Genomic DNA, 19,222 nt, shown 5'->3' on the forward strand with positions numbered 1-19,222 from the left:
GAGAAAAACAGGACCTGGCATGTTGAAATCAGTCATACTTGATCCTACTTTCACCAACATCTGCTTTTGGCTGGCAGTCGGACTATTCTTGTAGCCTCTTATTCTCCAGGTTTCATTTGTGTTTTCCTATAACAGCGGTTATCTAGCTCTCCCATAAACCTTGTTAAGGAAAATTCCAATCAGAGTTGCGGCCCCAACTGTTAAGGAGAATTCCACAGTTTAGGGAAATCTCCTTCTTCCAATGAATGTCTGCTAAATCTCAAATTGAAAGTTACTGAGTTGCCACCAAAGGAATTCAGACCATACAATTATAGCTGTTATAAACTCCTCTCAGTAAGAGCAGGTGCACACCCCTTGTGCTTTATTTGTTATACACATGCCCTTTTTATAGAGCAATAAGGGGTTAATCTCTTAGCAACATTCCTAAGTATGCAATTGGTTATATTAAAAGCATATGCAGAAAGCCTGTGATGTTTGTCCATATTAGAGATTTGATTTCCTCTTCTGCCATAGCTTGCAAAGTCCTTATCATGTAACCCACTAGCCATGGATTAGATGCAGCCAGTCATCATTATCAACATCTTCATTCTGTTTCCTTGTATTAAACATCATCGGCAGACTTCAGTGTACACATGCTTACAGTATCTTGTTACTCATATACAAAAAAAAACTTGGTTATAGAATAGCATATAAAAAATATATTGTATTCTCACAGTAGAAAAGCACATAGAAAATATATCGTATTCTCACAACCTTAGGAGAATCCCAAGCTCAGTTATATAGACTGGCTTTGATTAAACTGGAGTATTTAGGCATATGTAGTTGTCTAGCCATACCATAGTGGTCACCCTTGACCCTCAGGTACAGATGTTTATAAACTATCCTTGCTTTTATTTCCAACTATGTTACCAACATTGTTCTTCCTTGTTCCAGACTTTTGCTGCTTGTCGTACCAGTTTTCCTAATTGTAGCTTCCTATTCTCCATGTTTTTGTGTTTTCCTACAGCAGCTCCTATCCAGCCCACAGCCCCTGCTCCTGTACAGCCAACTGCAAAACCAGTTACTCAACCTCCCCAAACTCCTAAACCGGCCCAACCTTCTCAGCAACCGGCCACCCCAGTGACTACCGCTCCGCAGACCGCAGTTCCTGTGCAGCCACCTGCAACCCCAACTACCCAGCCAGCATCTCACCCGCAGCAGCAACTTTATCTCAAGCAGCAGCAACTTCTGCAGCAGCAACAGGCAGCAGCACTGTATCAGCAGCAGATGCTCCAAGCTCAGCAGGTAGGGTTTATGCTTTAGTAAAAGACCCTTGTGTACGTTCTGTAAGTTGTTTCCTACAAATACAAGTTTAAAAGCTATGTAATACAAAGGGCTCTTGATTATCTTTCTGGTATTTATGGACGTATGACAGAATATATGTCGGGAGACTATATGGCCTGCAAATATAGACTGTCTTCCCACAGACATGCAAACTGGCCTACAGCAGCAGTGTAGGAGTGATTTGGCATTTTGTTGGCACTGAGGCTACAGACAAATGTCCTCCAAGTCAATTATTAACTACATATCAAGAAAACAAGAGGAGCGGGTATGTGGCTATTATACAGATAGTCATACGGGATAAAAAGTGCGATGATATCAGTTCTGTCTAATGGTTGCCAGTAGAACGCTGCAAGGTTGGAGTTGTCATAGGTGCTCACATGCTAGAGACATTTGGAAACTAGAAGTGTGGTCTCCAGCCTTGTTTCGACATGGTTGACCAATTGTAGCCAATTATCAGTTTTTAATTTTATGACTTGCCTATTGCCTATTTATAAGCTTTAGACACTTTTTTTTTTTTTTTTTTTTTGGATAAATGTTCTTATGTGGGGGGCACTTTATTTTTATTATTTCTAATAAAACCAAATTAATGATTTTGCTTCTACAGCTTGCATGTGTTTCCATGCATTGCAAGCTGCTCTGGGCTACCAATTGGCTTTCTCTCCAGCACTGTCTTCTCATTCCCAAACCTTTTTATGTATTATAGGGGCTGCTATTTGCTGTAAGTGAGGACCTGGGTCCTGAGACCCATGGTGATCGGTCAAATCACTTCTCTTAATTGTGCTTTACTATATGAGCAATGCACACAAGGCATTGTATGGGCTTAATAGTAAGTGTGTGGATACTTATATTACTCTATAGTGAGCCAAAGGCCATACTAATGCGCTCGTAGACCAGTGTGTGCGTGCAGCTGATGCAGGAGCTTTGCATTTCAGACTGATGTTTTGACCGATCGGTAGGTGTCTTTGAAGTTGGAACACCTTTGATCACTAGCACATAGCAGCACCTGTAATTTATATAGACATTCTTGTAATGAAACTCCTTCTACTATGCATTCAGTGGAATAGAGAGAGTGTTGGAGAGTCTGGAATGATCCTAAATGACATTGAGCAGCTTGCAGTGCATTGTAATTCATGCAAGCTGCAAAAGCGGAATGGTGAAACATGTTTTAAGTTAAATTCAAATTGCAGAGTTCTTATATGTGTATATATATATGTGTATATATATGTGTATATATATGTATATATATATATATATATATATATATATATATATATATATATATATATATATATATATATATATATATATATATATATATATATGTGTGTATGTGTATGTATGTGTATGTATGTGTATGTATGTGTATGTATATGTATGTATATGTATGTATATGTATGTATATGTATGTGTATGTATGTGTATGTGTGTGTATGTGTGTGTATGTGTGTGTATGTGTGTGTATGTGTATGTATGTATGTATATGTATGTATATGTATGTATATGTATGTATATGTATGTATGTGTGTGTATGTATGTATGTGTGTGTATGTGTATGTATATGTGTATGTATATGTATATGTATGTATGTATATGTATATATAATATATTCGTGCAATTTATGTTCAAATCTCCTACCCTACATAAAATAAACACTTCTACGATATAGTTCATATGACCAAAAAAAATGATCATGTTGCTTGTGATCCACAGATGCAGGCCATGCAGCAGCAGCAGATGCTTCAAGCCTACTATATACAACAACAGCAGCAGCAGCAACAGATCCTGGCCCAGCAGGCTGCAATGCAGCAGAAAGTGGTGGCCCCAATGCAGGCTCCCACTCAGGCACAAGCCTTGCCGACAAACGTTCCAGTCCCTGCTGCTCAGGAACAGGTATATTTGCATTTTAGACTTACATTTTATACAATACTAGGGTGTATTTCATACAGACAAGACTTGACGATGACTGCTTCAATTAATAACATTCTATATTATTGTACTTATTATTTGTAGTAGATATTCTGTAACCTGCCCTTCCCAGATGAGATATTAGAGACCACCATGGTCTTCCAGGAATACCTTAAGAGCACTTTACACGCTGCGATATCTGTACCGATATCGCTAGCGTGCGTACCCGCCCCCATCGGTTGTGCGTCACGGGCAAATCGCTGCCCATGTCGCACAGCGTCGCGAACACTTGTCACACTACTTGCCTGCCTAGCGACGTCGCCGTTGCTGGCGAACCGCCTCCTTTTCTAAGGGGATGGTTCGTTCGGCGTCAAAGCGACGTCACTATGCGGCCGCCCAATAAAGCGGAGGGGCAGAGATGAGCGGGACTAACATTCCGCCCACCTCCTTCCTTCCTCATTACCGGCGGCCGCAGGTGCGATGTTGTTCCCAGTTTCTGCGGTGTCACACACAGGGATGTGTGCGGTCTCAGGAACGACAAACAACATCGCTACTGACCAGACAACGATAAATGGTAAGTGAACGACCTCTCACAGACAAACGATTTTTGTCTCTTTTGAGATCGTTTAAGGTCGCTCATTGGTCTCACATGCTGCGATGTCGCGAACGACGCCGGATGTGCGTCACAAACACCGTGACCTCCGACGATATATAGTTAGTGATGTCGCAGCGTGTAAATGGCCCTTTAGTCGACTGTTGATTTTAATTTTAACTGTTTTTTTTATATACAATAGGTCCAAGCTCCGCCAAGAGCCTCGCAAAAAGCGCAATCCGCCACAACACAGCCTGCTACAGGATCCAAACTGGGCTCCTTCACTCCACCATCATCTCCTAAGACTCAGCGTGGGGGGCACAGGAGGATCCTGAGCGATGTCACCCACAGCGCTGTATTTGGTGTTCCTGCTAGTAAATCCACACAGCTACTCCAGGCAGCAGCGGCTGAGGCAAACCTCAATAAGTCAAAGTATGTATAACTGAACACCTAACTGGCCAGTGTAAGTAATGGTAATATGTAGAGATGAGAAAAATAAATAGCAGGACCCTGTCAGTGACCACGTTGATAGTTCGTTGCTGCCGGATCGGTGCCCTACTGTTTCTGCATCCCGGTCTTCTGGAGCCCAACTAATCGGGTAAAAAGAAGTTTGCAGGGCTCTGATTTGGCAGCCGTGGACTACCTACGTGGCTGCTGGACCTACTCACCTCCATGGCCTTAGCTTCTAAAGCATTTTACCTTCTGTCTGGTTTTGGGATATGACAGGAAAAGTACTCTCCATTAAACACAGGAAGAATTTTATTTAATAGTGGATTTAATTAAATTCTACTTGTAAAGGGGTTGTCCACTACTTTAACATTGATGGCCTAAGCTTGGAATAGGTTATCAATGTCTGGTTGGCCGGTGTCACACACCCGCTGATCAGATGTTCTCTGTCCTGGCAGCAGCCGGCCGCTGGAAATGCTCAGTTCCAGAGCTGCTCCGTCTTCTGATAGTGGCCGCGGCTGGGTACTGCAGATCCACCTCCCATTATAATCAATAGGAGGCAGGTGTGCAGTACCCGGCCCCTACCACTATCCGAAGATGGAGCAGCTACGGAACTGAGCATTTCCAGATGCCTGCTGCTGCCGCCGGGATCTACAACAACTAATCGCAGGGGTGCCAGGAGTCGGACCCTTGCCGATCAGACATTGATGACCTATCTTAAGGACACGCCATGAATGTAAAAGCAGGGGACACCCATTTTAAGCCAATTTTGCATAAATCTTTTAAGGACCTTTTGTATGATTTAAAAGTTGGTGTCTACTACTTGGACAACCCTTTTAAGTGAAGCTGTGCCCCAAGTAACATAAAAATTGCATATATTCACCTCCTGGACCATTGCCGTTCCAGTGATATATGGACTGTGTCTACCAGTGTTACCATGACCTTGTCTCACAAACCCTGCAGCCGATCAGTGTCTGGAGATGGTATGAAGCGCTCATGTGACTTATTACCGTCACACAAGCACTGGCAGATGTAGCCTGGATATCGCTGCAGCGGTGCCAGTGTGGGAGGTGAAATAGCACTTTGTCACTTACAGATTGTCCAAGTATTGGTCACCCTGTAATGCCTTTGTCTTTCCATCTCCAAGATCAGCTACTACAACCCCCTCTGGATCTCCAAGGACCTCACAGCAGAATGTCCACAACCCCCCGGAGTCTTCTGGGTGGAACCCATTTGATGATGACAACTTCTCTAAACTCACCGCAGAAGAACTCCTTAATAAGGATTTTGCCAAGCTGGGAGAAAGTAAGATGTGACAATTTTTGTGAAATTACATTTGTTCTGTTCTTTAAAATGTTGTTTGTGTGTGTTTTGAGATGTGTGAATGAAAGGGCTGCGCTCCAATTGTTAGGTGGATTTGGATCAGGAGAATGTGCTGGTGATGGCCTCTTAATTTATCACAGCAACAAAAAGACAGCTGTACTCTGAAATGATACAGCATGCAAACCATGAACGGCAGAATATAGACCTGCATTACTACTTGAGGAAATATAGGAAAAATTGAGCTATTTAGCATACAAAAATGGCCATTTGTATATCTGCCCAGTAGCCATGTCAAGGCATACCTCGTTACGGGTTACCTACTCTTAGGCTATGTGCCCATACTGCGGAAAATGCGCGGATTGTGCCGCGGATTTCTCGCGGAAAAGCCGCGGATTTTCCAGAAATCTGCAGCTCAGCTACTTCCCAGCCATTTCTATGGCATTTGGGAAATGCTGTGCCCACGCTGCGGATTTTGAAAATCTGCAGCATGTCAATTGTTGCGGATTTCTCCGCAGGGTCCCATATACTTACCTACCTTGATAGAGACCCGAGTTACTTTCTCCGTCCGGTGTACAGCAGCGCGGTGGATCCAGCCAGGTACAGGAAGGAAGAGGTGGGCGGGGCCTGCACGAGCTCCGGTCATGTGACAGCCGGAGCTAGTTCAGGCCCGTCCACCTCCAGCACAGTGCACCAGACCAGACGCTGACAGTGACTCGGCCGCCGGAAAGCGAGGTGCTGCATGATGGAGGTAAGTATGAGCACCCCGATCACTGCCGCACTTGTTCTGCATTGACGATGCAATGCCGAAGCCATGGTACTGTATCCTCAATGCAGAATGTCCGCACCATATCCGCGGGACCTTCCGCTGTATATCCGCAGCATTGAAACAGAGAAAGTTCTGTTGCGCATTTCTGGGAGCACCTGCGGAATGTCCTGCGGATATAACCGCAGGACACTGTCCCCGTGGGCACGTAGCCTAACGCCTCTCTCAAGTTATGAGACAGGCAGATGAAATGAATAAACAGCCTTGACTGACACACACAGATCTATTTGATGTAAGGATAATTATTAGCTGACTGTGTCGATTTTGCTCTCCAACCGTCTCTTCTATTTTTCATGGGTTTCTTAGATAAACCTCCAGAGCAGTTGAGCAGCTCTGCGGAGGATCTTCTGTCCGGCTTCCCGGCACCCCCTGCTGTCTCTCAGGCTGATGCTTTTGGACCATCTCTGTTTTCCAGTGGAGCAGGTGAATAATCACATATTACTAAGTGTCTGTTGAAGGTTGGAAGTAATAACTTATAGTTGGCAATTTTTTCGAAGAAAACTGTGACCTGGTGACTGGTCTTGTTTAGGGCATACTTTCCCACTACTTTGCCTAACCTGCCCTCAACAAGCCAGTTACTTTTTTTTCTGTAAACCTCCACTAACCAAAACCACCCAGACATTTGCCCATAAGCATAGTCCGAAACAAATGATGCTATGGTCACAGTTCTCCAAACAAATGGGTTAGGTTTGTCTTGATCTGTTGTTTAATCCAGAAGGTCGTAGTGGTGCCTCATATACCATCTGCCAACGCCAAACTCAATGCTGTGTAATTGGTAGGATCCTATTTTAGTCGATCTTTTTTTAAACGTAAATTGATGCCGTAATAACTACATATAACACTAGTGTATGATCGTTGGGGGTACAATAGCTCAGATAAACTGGCCATGATATATGATAAAGTGCAACATCCACTATAGCTTATATAAGCAGCACCACTCCTCATCCAGATCAGTGGCTAAATAACCACATCCCTGTAAAAAAACAAAAAAAGAAAAAAAAAAAAAAAAGAGGGTAGGGGGGTTGAAGGGAATCTGTTACCAGATTTTTACCACCTAATTTTAATATCAGCATAATGTAGAAACAAAGATCCTGATTCCAGTGATGTCACTTAACGGGCTTCTTACTGTAAGATCACTGTTTTATCAGTAGGAGATTATCACTAGAGGACTAGTAAATGTGCTGCCATGTAGTCCCCCATATCCATGAGCTCTGTATAACACCACCCCCACCGCTGATTGGCAGCTTTGTGTACACTACACTGCATAGGCCGAAATCTGCCAATCAGTGGTGTGGGTGCGGTTATCATTCAGAGAACTAATAAATAGCACAGTGATTTTATTAAAATATAAAGCAATCCTGTAAGTGATACCTCCCTGGAAACAGAGTCTCTGCCCCTACATTAAGCTGTTCTCAGATGGGGTAGTAAAAACTTGGTAACTGATTCCCTTTTTAACCCCTTAATGACCCATGTTGTACTGTGTCTCCCTGGCTTTGATGCAGCTCGCACGCCAAGAGGGCATTTTTCCCTGCACATGTTGGCTGATTTAATCGGCCAACATGTACCTCTAACAGATGCCCATGGCTGTTAACCTGCTAATTGCCGCTGTCAATCCATGCGGCAAAGGGATGCACCGTTCTAACCCCTCATCAGTGCCCCCACAATGTGATTACAGGACGCCGATGAGTTTTTATGACAGCAGCAGGTCAGCTGGTGATTTCTGTGTCTCATCACAGTACTCCTATGAAAAGCAGCCTATGGTCCGCATTCATTGGAGACTGTGATGTCTTCTATACACAAAGCTGTGACAGTGAGAGAGATATGTATGTGTGCGTATATAATATAACGTATGTATGTGTATATATATATATATATATATATATATATATATATATATATATATATATATATATATATATATATAATATATATATATTTAACATATATTTTTCGATTAGAGATAAATCATATGTATGTGAGCAGACTATTGCAGGTTCTAAAGGGGACTATTAAATACAGTACAAGGTAGAAATAAAGTTTTAAAATATATTAAAATATAAAAGTTCAAATCATCCCCCCCCTTGCCACATTAAAAATTATGAAATAAAAAATACATATATTTGATATCGTTGCGTTTGTGAAAGTTTGATCTATCAAAATGTAAAATAAATTGATCTGATTGGTTAAGAGCGTAACAAGAAAAAAATCATAACACCAGTATTGCAGTTTTTCTGCTGCTGCACCAGACAAAAAATGTAATACCAGATGAACAAACCATCGTATAAACTCCAAAATAATATCAATACAAATATCAACTCTGGGTGCAAATCAAGCCCTCACACAGCTCAAGATCCTCAAAATTGAAAATGTCACGGCTTTGTTGCAACAAAAGTTTTTTGTTTTTTTTTTCACCACTGAAATAAAAAAAAACTATACATACTCGGTATGTATATAATCGCAATGACCTGGAGAATCATACTGCCAGGAAAGTTTTATGGTAAAATGAACTCTGACATGGTTTTGTGAGGGCTGGCAACAAGGACCCGACTGACGACTATCATGTCCCCTGAGGAGTCTTAGTGACGAAACGCGTCGGGACGCCGGGATGTCATCAGGGTCAGCATAGGGGTCCAGCTTGAGACCTAGTTGTGGTCCGTCCTTGTTAGGACGGAAGTCTGGGGCAGCAGTCTTTTGTTATTTTATATCTGATAGATGGTAGGGCCAGTACATGGCGGACGCATCCACTACTCAGGACCAAGAGACTGCATGTCCCTCCTCCAAAAGGGATTGGGTGAGACCATTCCTTTTATAATGCCTAAGGACTTATTACATTTTATGTATCTGTATGACTGACCATTGTCAGTCAATGGAGTGCATTGTATTTTGTTTTTTTAGGTATTATTTTGTTTGTTGTGTTTTTTCTGCCAAGTGGACCACTGTCCTTTGCTTATAGCAACATCAAATTTTCTTCATGTTTGTTTAGTTTTTTTCATGTGTTTGTTATTTCTAGTGGCCATCACTACACGTGACCCCTCTGGGCACGCACCTATGTGTGTTAACCTATGTGGTCAGGGTGTTCTTCACCTCTATTAGTGATGGCTTTCAGTACCTGACTTGTGTGTTTTGGAGTAATATTTGTTGCTCCTGCAAGTTTAGGAATAAAGGTGTATTTTTATGCTAATTTAAAATGAACTCTGGAAATGAGCTCCCCCCCCCCCCCCAAGAAAGAATGACCACAGAATTTCACTTCTTTCGCTATTTCGCACACTTGTGATGTTAAGCGGGGAAAAAATTCCATCATACGGTAAAATGAGTTGTGTCATTCAAAAGTATAAATAAACCTGCAGAAAACAGCCCTCACACGGCTAGATCCATACAAAATAGAAACGTTGAGGCTCTTGGAATACAGGGAAGAAAATAAAAGCACAAAAACAAAAAGTTGCCTGGTCCTTTAAGGGGTTAAGAGATGAGTAGTTGTATTGCTGCAGTATATAACGTGCGCCATGTCTGAATTATGGGTGGGGGTTGTATATTAATCACCCAATACTTATGGATCCATCTTTGGAGCACTGACCACAAGCTCCTGACACCCACTCCTCTGTGGTCCTCGATAAACCCTACCTCTGTGTATTTCCTCAGCTTTTCTCCTGACTTCTCACTTGTCTTTCTCTCGTCTCGTTTCTTTTCTCCGCTCTTTCTCTCTGGACCTCAGCTGTGGAGAAGCCTGTGGATGTGCAGGGTCAGGAGCCCAGTCCTCCGCTCCACAAAACTCCTGATCCCTTCTTACCTCTTCCTCTCTCTGAGACTCCAGGTAATGACAGTGAAAATTTGAAGAGACCATTTCTGACGCGTTTTACCTCATGGTGTCCATGTACATATACACACAGGGATATTACACAGACTCCAGTCAGATGTTGTCCGTGGTGGCCAGATTTTATCGGAGAGCTTCAGGGCAACGCTGCTTACTATAAGCCACGGTACTGGTGAATTTACACCTTACTGACTTAACAGGTATACCCATCAGTGGGGTCTCATGGGTACGGCCCAGGGTACCCAATAGACCGCAGAGGGAGCACTGCTATATTTCGACAGCACTGCTCCTGCCACTACTTGGAGCAGACACAACACCAATATCTGGGAGTCTAATCTCAGACGGTGAGGCTACCCGGTATAACACAATCACAAGGCTCCATGATAAATGCCCTGTGGTCTGCTTATTACTAGGGATGATCGAGTACCTCAAATATTCGGCTTCGCGAATATCCGACGAATAAGTCGCCGCTATGCGAATATTCAATGCGCAATGTAAGTCTATGGGAAGCCCGAATAGTAGTTATTCGGGTTTCCCATAGATTTACATTGCGCATCGAATATTCGCGAATAGTCGAATAGCGACGACCTATTCGGCAAATATTTGTGAAGCCGAATATTTGAGGTATTCGATCATCCCTACTTATTACCACTGACTGAAAAACGGTTTTCTTTTTCGCTCCTAATTGGGAGACCCAGACAATTGGGTGTATAGCTATTGCCTCTGGAGGCCACACAAAGTATTACACTTAAAAGTGTAAGGCCCCTCCCCTTCTGGCTATACACCCCCAGTGGGATCACTGGCTCACCAGTTTTGTGCTTTGTGCGAAGGAGGCAACACATCCACGCATAGCTCCACTGTTTAGTCAGCAGCAGCTGCTGACTATGTCGGATGGAAGAAAAGAGGGCCCATACAGGGCTCCCAGCATGCTCCCTTCTCACCCCACTTCATGTCGGAGGTGTTTGTTAAGGTTGAGGTACCCATTGCGGGTACGGAGGCTGGAGCCCACAGGCTGCTTCCTTCCCCATCCCTTTTTACAGGGCTCTGGGTGAAGTGGGATTCTATCGGTCTCCAGGCACTGAGACCGTGCTCCATCCACAGCCCCTGGTATCTGCTGGACATGGAGCGGAGTATCTTCAGGGACATGGCCCTGCTACATGGAGGTACTCTGTGTCCCCGTGGGGACCGCGCAGACACACGGCAGCACTGCTGGGTGTGTTAGTGCGCCAGGGACAGCGGCGCTGTCCGCACTAGTGCCATCGCACACCACAGCGTTGCTGGGTGTGTTAGTGTATTGGGTGACTACTGCGCTGACCGCCGCTGCCATTTTTATTTAAGGCGCCGCTGGGATTTGTGGTGCGCCGGGGACTTCCGCGCCGGCCAGCACTGATATGCCGGCCGCGCTTATTAACTCGAGTCCCCGGCTTCTGGGCCTAGTCTCCCTTCGTTACCGCCCACAGGCCTGACAGTCAGGGTAGGGGCGTGACGCTGCATAGCACAGCAGCGCTGAGAGCTGGAGTATGTTTTGCATACTCCACCCCTCTCACTGTGTGCACTGTGTAACCGGATTCCCGCACTTTCTCAGGCACGCCCACGGCTTCCTTCTCTACAAGGACGCCGGCAGCCATTAGTGTCAGTTTCTGTACGATACAGAGACAAGTGTGGAAGACCCTGGCATTCTGATAGTCACACAATCGCTGCAACAGGCGTTAAGCAGCACCTGTGGTGCTAACCCCACTAGTGCAGAAGTGCACTTATAGATATGCTTGTACTATATACATTGCACTGTTTGGTCGCACGTTGTATATACCCTCCTGGATTGTGCGGAGGAGTTATCAGCATATTCTCTGTGTAAAACAAAGGTGCAGAACCACATGTTTTTCTATGCAGCCGGTACAGCATGTACGGCTATACGGCCGGCAGGTTACATAGACCCCCATTATATCCAACTCAGCCGGAGTCTCTGCTAATGGCCAGAGGATGAGGACGGTGTCTGCAGTATTTACTGACAGATTTTCTGAGACTATGGCTATTATACTAGAAGCCTAGCAGTCCGGACATGTCTCTCACAACATGGGCACTGTTGAATCATTGATCCATGGCCCCCCTCAGTGTGAACAACTAACAGCTCCGGGAATGTCACACGCATCCCAGAGTCACGGCTCTGCACAGACGTCAGTCCCAGACAGCCTAAGCGGGCTCACTATGAGCGGCCCTCGGTTTCATCAGGGTCCTAGCAGAAGGACTCTCTGTGTAATGAGGCGGAAGTAGCGGCTCAGGATTCTGATCCTGAGACCGCTCTCAATCTGGATACACCTAATGGTGACGCCATAGTGAATAATCTTATAGCGTCCATCAATAGAATGTTATTTATTTCTCAGCCCAGCTCCTCCAGTGGAGGAGTCAGCTTCACGTATTTTTCTGGACCACTCTGCCTTCAGAGAGGCAGTCCAGGAACACCACACTTATCCAGATATGCGCTTCTCCAAACGGCTTAGGATACACGTTATCCCTGCCCCCTGACGTGGTCAAGGACTGGACCCAGTGTCCCTAGCGGCATCCTCCAATCTCCAGGCTTGTAGCTAGATCCATAGTTGCAGTGGGAGATGGAGCTGCACTTAAAGATGCCACTGACAGACAGATGGATCTCTGGTCTAAATCCATCTATGAGACTGTCGGCGCACCGTTGGCTCCAGCATTCTCACCCTTGGGGCACTCCAAGCTATTTCAGCTTGTCTTACACAGATTGACACGGTTACACGTACATCTGTGCCGCAGGTGGCATCCTTAACCTCTCAAATGTCTGCATTTGTTTCTTACGCGATTCAGGTTGCCCTAGACTCTGCGAACCGTACGGCAGTAGCCTCCGCTGCTCCGTGTTTTTAAGCAGAGCCTGGTCTGCTCGTTAAGTGAATGGAAGGCAGATTCTGCTTCCAAAAAAGGTTGCTTAACCAGTTGCCTTTTTCTGCTGACCGACTGTTTGGTGAGCGTTTGGATGTAACCATTAAACAGTCCAGGGGTAAGGATTCATCCTTTCCTCAGCCCGGACACAACAAACCCCAACAGAGCAGGAGGCAGTCGTGGTTTCGGTCTTTTCGAGGCTCGGGCAGGTCCCATTTTTCCTCGTCCAATGTGGACTCAAAAGGATCAGAGGAGCTCAGATTCTTGGCGGGCTCAGTCACGCCCAAAAAAGAGACAGTCTGAAAACCCGCTTCCAAGGCGGCTTCCTCATGACTTGCGGCCTCCTCTCTCCGCATCCTCGGTCGGTAGCAGGCTCACCCGCCTTGGCGATATTTAGCTGCCATAGGTCAATGACCGTTGGGTGTGAGACATTCTGTCTCACGGGTACAGGATAGAGCTCACTTCTCGTCCTCCAACTCGATTCTTCAGAACTTCTCCACCTCCCGGCCGAGCCGCTGCTCTTCTGCAAACAGGGTGCACTCTATAGGCAGAAAGAGTGATGACCCCCGTTCCTCTTCAGGAACAAGGTCACGGTTTTTACCCCAAATTATTTGCGGTGCCTATAAGAACGGGCCGTTCCGTCCCGTTCTGGATCTAAAACTGCTCAGCAAGCTCGTGGACACCAGGCGGTTCCGGATGGAATCCCTCCGCCATGTCATCGCCTCAATGTCCCAAGGAGATTTCCTAGCATCATTAGGCATCAAGGATGCTTATCCACACGTGCCGATTGATCCAGAGCACTAGCGTTTCTACGCTTCGTTATCGGAAACGAACACCTTCTGTTCGTAGCTCTACCTTCCGGCTAGCGACAGTCCCACTGGTCTTCGCCAAGGTCAGGGCAGCAGTAGTCACAGTCCTGCACTCTCAGGGTCACTCTGTGATCCCATATTTAGACGATCTACTTGTCAAGGCACTCTCTTAGGAAACATGCCGACACTGCCCGAACGTTGCGCTGGAGACTCTCTAGAGTTTTGGGTGGATCATCAACTTTTTGAAGTCAGATCCGACCCCGACCCTATCGCTAACATATCTAGGCATGGAGTTTCATACTCTCTCAGCGATAGTGAAGCTTCCGCTAGACAAACAGCATTCACTTCGGGCTGCAATCTCTTCTTTAAGAACCAGTCGCACACATTGAGACGCCTCATGCACTTCCTACGTAAGATGGTAGCAATGGAGGCAGTTCTTTTCGCGCAGTTTCATCTGCGTCCACTACAATGTGACATTCTCCGCCAATGGGACGGGGAGTCGACCTCCCTCAACAGAGTCGTCTTTCTTTCTCAGGCGGCCAAGGAATCTCTACGGTGGTGGCTTCTTCCCACCTCATGGTCAAAAAGAAGGTCCTTCCTATCCCCATCCTGGGCGATAGTTACGACAGACGCGAGTCTATCAGGGTGGGGAGCAGTTTTTCTCCACCACAGCGCTCAGGGTACGTGGACTCAGCAAGAGTCCACCCTTCAGATCAATGTTCTTGAACACAGAGCAGTGTATCTTGCCCTACAAACCTTCCAACAGCAGCTGGACAGCAAGCAAATCCGACTTCAGTCGGACAACTCCACAGCGGTGGCATACATCAACCACCAAGGAAGAACGCGCAACCGGCAAGCCTTCCAGGAAGTCCGGCAGGTTCTGATGTGGGTGGAAGACACGGCATCCACCATATCCACAGTTCACATCCCAGGCGTGGAAAACTAGGAAGCTGACTTCCTAAGTCGCCGGGGTGTGGCCGAAAGGGTATGGTCTCTTCACCCGGACGGGTTTCAGGAGATCTGGCGCCGCTGACAGAGGCCGGACGTCGATCTAATGGCGTCACGGCACAACAACAATGTGCCAGCTTCATGGCACGGTTTCACAATCATCGAGCTCTGGCGGCAGACGCCTTAGTTCAGCATTGGTCGCAGTTCCAGCTACCTTATGTGCCACCTCTGGCATTGTTGCCCAGAGTGCTGCGCTAGATCAGGACCGACTGCGGCCGCGCCATCCTCGTCGCTACAGATTGGCCGAGGATGTTGTGGTTCCCGGTTCTGTGGTGCCTCACGGTAGGCTAACCGGGGGCACTACCAGACCAATCAGACTGGCTGTCTCAAGGGCCATTCTTCCATTTGAATTCTACGGCCCTCAACCTGATGGTGTGGCATTGAGTCCTGGAACCTAGTGTCGTCAGGATTACCTCAGGACGTGGTTGCCACCATGAGACAGGCTAGCATACCAACGTCCGCCAAGATTGACCACAGGACGTGGAAGATATTCTTATCTCGGTGCTCGGCGCAGGGTGTTTCTCCCTGGCCGGTTGCATCGTCTATGTTTCCTTCCTTCCTGCAATCTAGGTTGGAAAAAGGGTTGTCGCTCAGTTCCCTTTAGGGACAAGTCTCAGCGCTATCTGTATTTTTTCAGAAACGACTTCCTCAGGTACGCACGTTCCTACGGGGAGTTTGTCTTCTCAGCACTCCGTACAAGCGGCCGTTAGAGCCCTGGGATCTGAACAAGGTTCTAATTGCTCTCTTGATGCCGCCTTTCGAGCCTTTGAAAGAGGTCTCCCTTCCCGCTTTTCTCGGGAAGTGGCCTTCTAGTAACGGTCTCGTCTCTTAGGAGAGTTTCCGAGCTAGCAACGCTCTCATACAAATCTCCCTTCCTGGTCCTTCACCAGGACAGGGTAGTTCTGCGTCCGATTCCGGAATTTCTCCCTAAGGTGGTATCCCACTTTCATATTAATCAGGATATCACCTCACCTTCTTTGTGTCCTCGTCCAGTCCATCAATTTCAGAAGGATTTGCATCTGTTGGTTCTGGGGAGAGCACTCAGGTTCTACTTCCCGCATGGCGCTCCTGCGCCACCCGGATGCACTCTTTGTCCTTGTCGCTGGTCGGCGTAAACAGTCGCAAGCTTCTGAATCCACCCTGGCTCGGGGGATCGAGGAACCAATTCTTGAAACCTACAGTTCTACTGGGCTTCTGGTTCTCTCAAGGCTGAAGGCCCATTCTACCAGAGCCGTGGGTGCATCCTGGGCATTACGGCACCAGGCTACGGCCCAGCAGGTGTGTCAGGCACCTACCTGATTGAGTCTGCATACTTTTACCAAGCATTTTCAGGTGCATACCTACGCTTCGGCAGACGCCAGCCTAGGTAGATAAGTCCTTCAGGCGGCGATGGCCCACCTGTAGGAAAGGGCTGTTTGACGGCCCTATCACGAGGTATTCTTTTACCCACCCAGGGACTGCTTTTGGACGTCCCAATTGTCTGGGTCTCCCAATTAGGAGCGAAAAAGAAGAAGGGAATTTTGTTTACTTACCGTAAATTCCTTTTCTTCTAGCTCCAATTGGGAGACCCAGCACCCGCCCTGTTTTCTCGGGGTTTTTCTGTTTTTTCGGGTACACATGTTGTTCATGTGGTATGGTTCAGTTCTCCGATGTTTCCTCGGATTGAATTGGTCTTTAAACCAGTTATTGGCTTTCCTCCTTCTTGCTTTGGCACTAAAACTGGTGAGCCAGTGATCCCACTGGGGGTGTATAGCCAGAAGGGGAGGGGCCTTACACTTTTAAGTGTAATACTTTGTGTGGCCTCCAGAGGCAATAGCTATACACCCAATTGTCTGGGTCTCCCAATTGGAGCTAGAAGAAAAGGAATTTACGGTAAGTAAACAAAATTCCCTTCTTTCATAGTATTATTAATGTTTATCACCCGTTTATCAAGCCATAAGGAATCACTACTTCTAGTGCCTTAGTGGGTAAAATTAAGTTTGGGTTTTTTTTTTAAAGGGAATTTGTCACTAGGTTTCTGCCACCTAATCTGAGAACAGCATAACATGGACGCAGAGATCCTGTTTCCAGCGGTGTGTCACTTACTGAGCTGCTTACTGTAGTTTTGATAAAATCACTGTTTAATCAGCAGTATAATTATCAGTAGAGGACTACTTGGTGTGCTTCCAGGTAGTCCACCAAATTCATGAGCTCTGTAGAACTGCTAGATCTGCAGCAAAGAAAACAGTGATTTTATCGATGTGTCATTAAACAGCTCAGTAAATGACACATCGCTGGAATCAGAGTCTCTGCCCCTACATTATGCTGCTCTCAGATGGGGGAGCATAAACCTGGTGACAGATTCTCTTTAACATTTCAATAAAAAAAAAGTCCCTTCCGAATTCCTCCAAAAATAAATAAAGCCCATTTTTTCATACATATTTAGTCCTGCTGTAAACCTAACAACTTGCAGGATGCAGGTATTCGTTACACCACATAGCACGTGGTATAAAAAAAAATAAAATCTTATTCTGGTTATCGCCCCCCACCAACAACTATAAAAACTATGACATTTAATGTCCAATTCCACATCCTAATACTTGGCATTATACTTTACTTATTTGTACTGTTAAAGGAGAAGTTTCATGCACCTCCTTTGCTGTTGTAATTTAATTTTCATCTTTTTTAACCTCTATTAGAAAATTCCTGTTCCTTTTTGAGAATAAGTTGATGGTCACGGATCTAGGATTTTATTCCATATAATACCCTATTTTTTATTTTATTTTTTTTAACTTATACACCATATTTTTAATTATTTTCCAGTGATTGCTTCATTATACATTTTTCTAATAAACTTCATTTTATTTATTTTTAGCTTCCTTTTTTCTTAAAGACTACACTGCAGGGCTGTTTCACTTGGTCACCACATGCTCCTTTATAAGATGCTCTCAACTGCTGCTGAACAAGATAATATACTGCACTCAGTCTGTGTACAGGACTTTCCTTCTGTCAGGATGAAGGAAGGGCGCAGAGAGGCTCAGACGGGGAGCATCCTGTACTCTGTTTGACTCTGGTGTAGAAATCATGCTTAGCAGCAGTTGAAAGCGGTTTCTAAAGGTTCATGAATTGGCAATGTGGAACAACCCTGCACTGTACTGTTGGGGAGAGACGCATGTAAAATAGGGTAAGGGCGTATAGTAGATAAATTCACAGCATTGCAAAGACGTATCAATAATTATTATTGTTAAGCCTTTGCAAAGTTACTGTTTTGAGGTTTACTAGCCATGTCTTACTAAAGTCATAATAGTCTGCATGTTGCTTGTTTCTAGCAAATTTTTATTTCTACATTGCACAGTATAAATTGCAGTATTTTATTAGCAAAATTTATAGTCGTTGTTACTTTGAGTAACATTTAGATTTATCCCAATGATTTTGATCTTGTGATACCCGCAGGTCGCAGTGCGATCACATGCACTTGAATGGTGCTGCGATGTATCAAACATCGGAGCCCCAACCCAAGCTGCCGTCAGTGGAAAGTTGGTTAGGATTCCCATACAAATAATTAGTGTGGCACATGTCGGAACCATGTTCTTGAAATAAATGGTTTCCATTGTTGGGACCCACTTTTCCTGTGGATCTACCATAAATATATGTGATGGGAATTTTCCTTTTAACGCAGTGTCTGGTTCTCAGTTTATAATGTGCAGACGTACAGATGTCACATAGCTCAATTTATCATTTGTAACGTGGAGAAAAGCAAGCACTCACCGGTAAATGGAGTTTGTAGGGCTTATTCTTCAGGCATATAGGGGAGGGATAGGGATGTGATACACACGGACGACGGCGGCCGTTTTGGATTTATCATTTGAGCAGTTTTTTGTACCATTGCATTATATTCTGTCATATATCATAGGGATATCAGTGAAACTTAATGTATTTTATAAAAGAAAGTGTTAAGTGACAGGTTTACTTTTGAAAATAATGTATGTCACTTAATTCATGCTTCCCACACCAATGGCAGCATGAATCAGAGCCTGACAGCACAATTGCAGCCAGAAATATTTTTCTCTGAAACCTAAGTATAAGGACCTTTTATACTTAGAGAATCTGGTAATAACCCAAGCCAAAGACAAGACGAGCCCGGAGCCGCTCCTGGTCTGCTCCTCTGCGTATGACTCGCACGAGTGCAACGTGAGAAAATCGCGCATTACACTCTGTTCCTTTTAAGACAATGCTGCAGCTCACATGTGAGTTTTTCCCTCAGCCCTAATTGGACTGAGGAAAAAATCGCAGCTTGCTGC

The 19,222-nt window shown here is 45.2% G+C and overlaps 1 protein-coding gene across 6 annotated transcripts in view; it reads left to right on the forward strand.

Annotated features, from left to right (window-relative positions):
• AAK1 (AP2 associated kinase 1) overlaps window positions 1–19,222 on the forward strand; it is a 205,708-nt gene that overhangs the window by 130,344 nt on the left and 56,142 nt on the right. For 3 of the 6 annotated variants that reach the window (XM_075346164.1, XM_075346167.1, XM_075346169.1), the window contains exons 11-15: window positions 1,007–1,284; window positions 3,034–3,213; window positions 4,023–4,252; window positions 5,415–5,572; window positions 6,720–6,836. In XM_075346164.1, the coding sequence (XP_075202279.1) occupies window positions 1,007–1,284; window positions 3,034–3,213; window positions 4,023–4,252; window positions 5,415–5,572; window positions 6,720–6,836 (963 nt within the window). Of the gene's footprint in view, window positions 1–1,006; window positions 1,285–3,033; window positions 3,214–4,022; window positions 4,253–5,414; window positions 5,573–6,719; window positions 6,837–10,125; window positions 10,225–19,222 lie in introns of all 6 variants that reach the window. The other 3 variants (XM_075346168.1, XM_075346166.1, XM_075346165.1) reach the window with 2 other exon arrangements.

The sequence above is a fragment of the Anomaloglossus baeobatrachus genome, chromosome 4 (assembly GCF_048569485.1).
Source record: "Anomaloglossus baeobatrachus isolate aAnoBae1 chromosome 4, aAnoBae1.hap1, whole genome shotgun sequence".
In the NCBI taxonomy this organism is placed as follows: Eukaryota; Metazoa; Chordata; class Amphibia; order Anura; family Aromobatidae; genus Anomaloglossus; species Anomaloglossus baeobatrachus.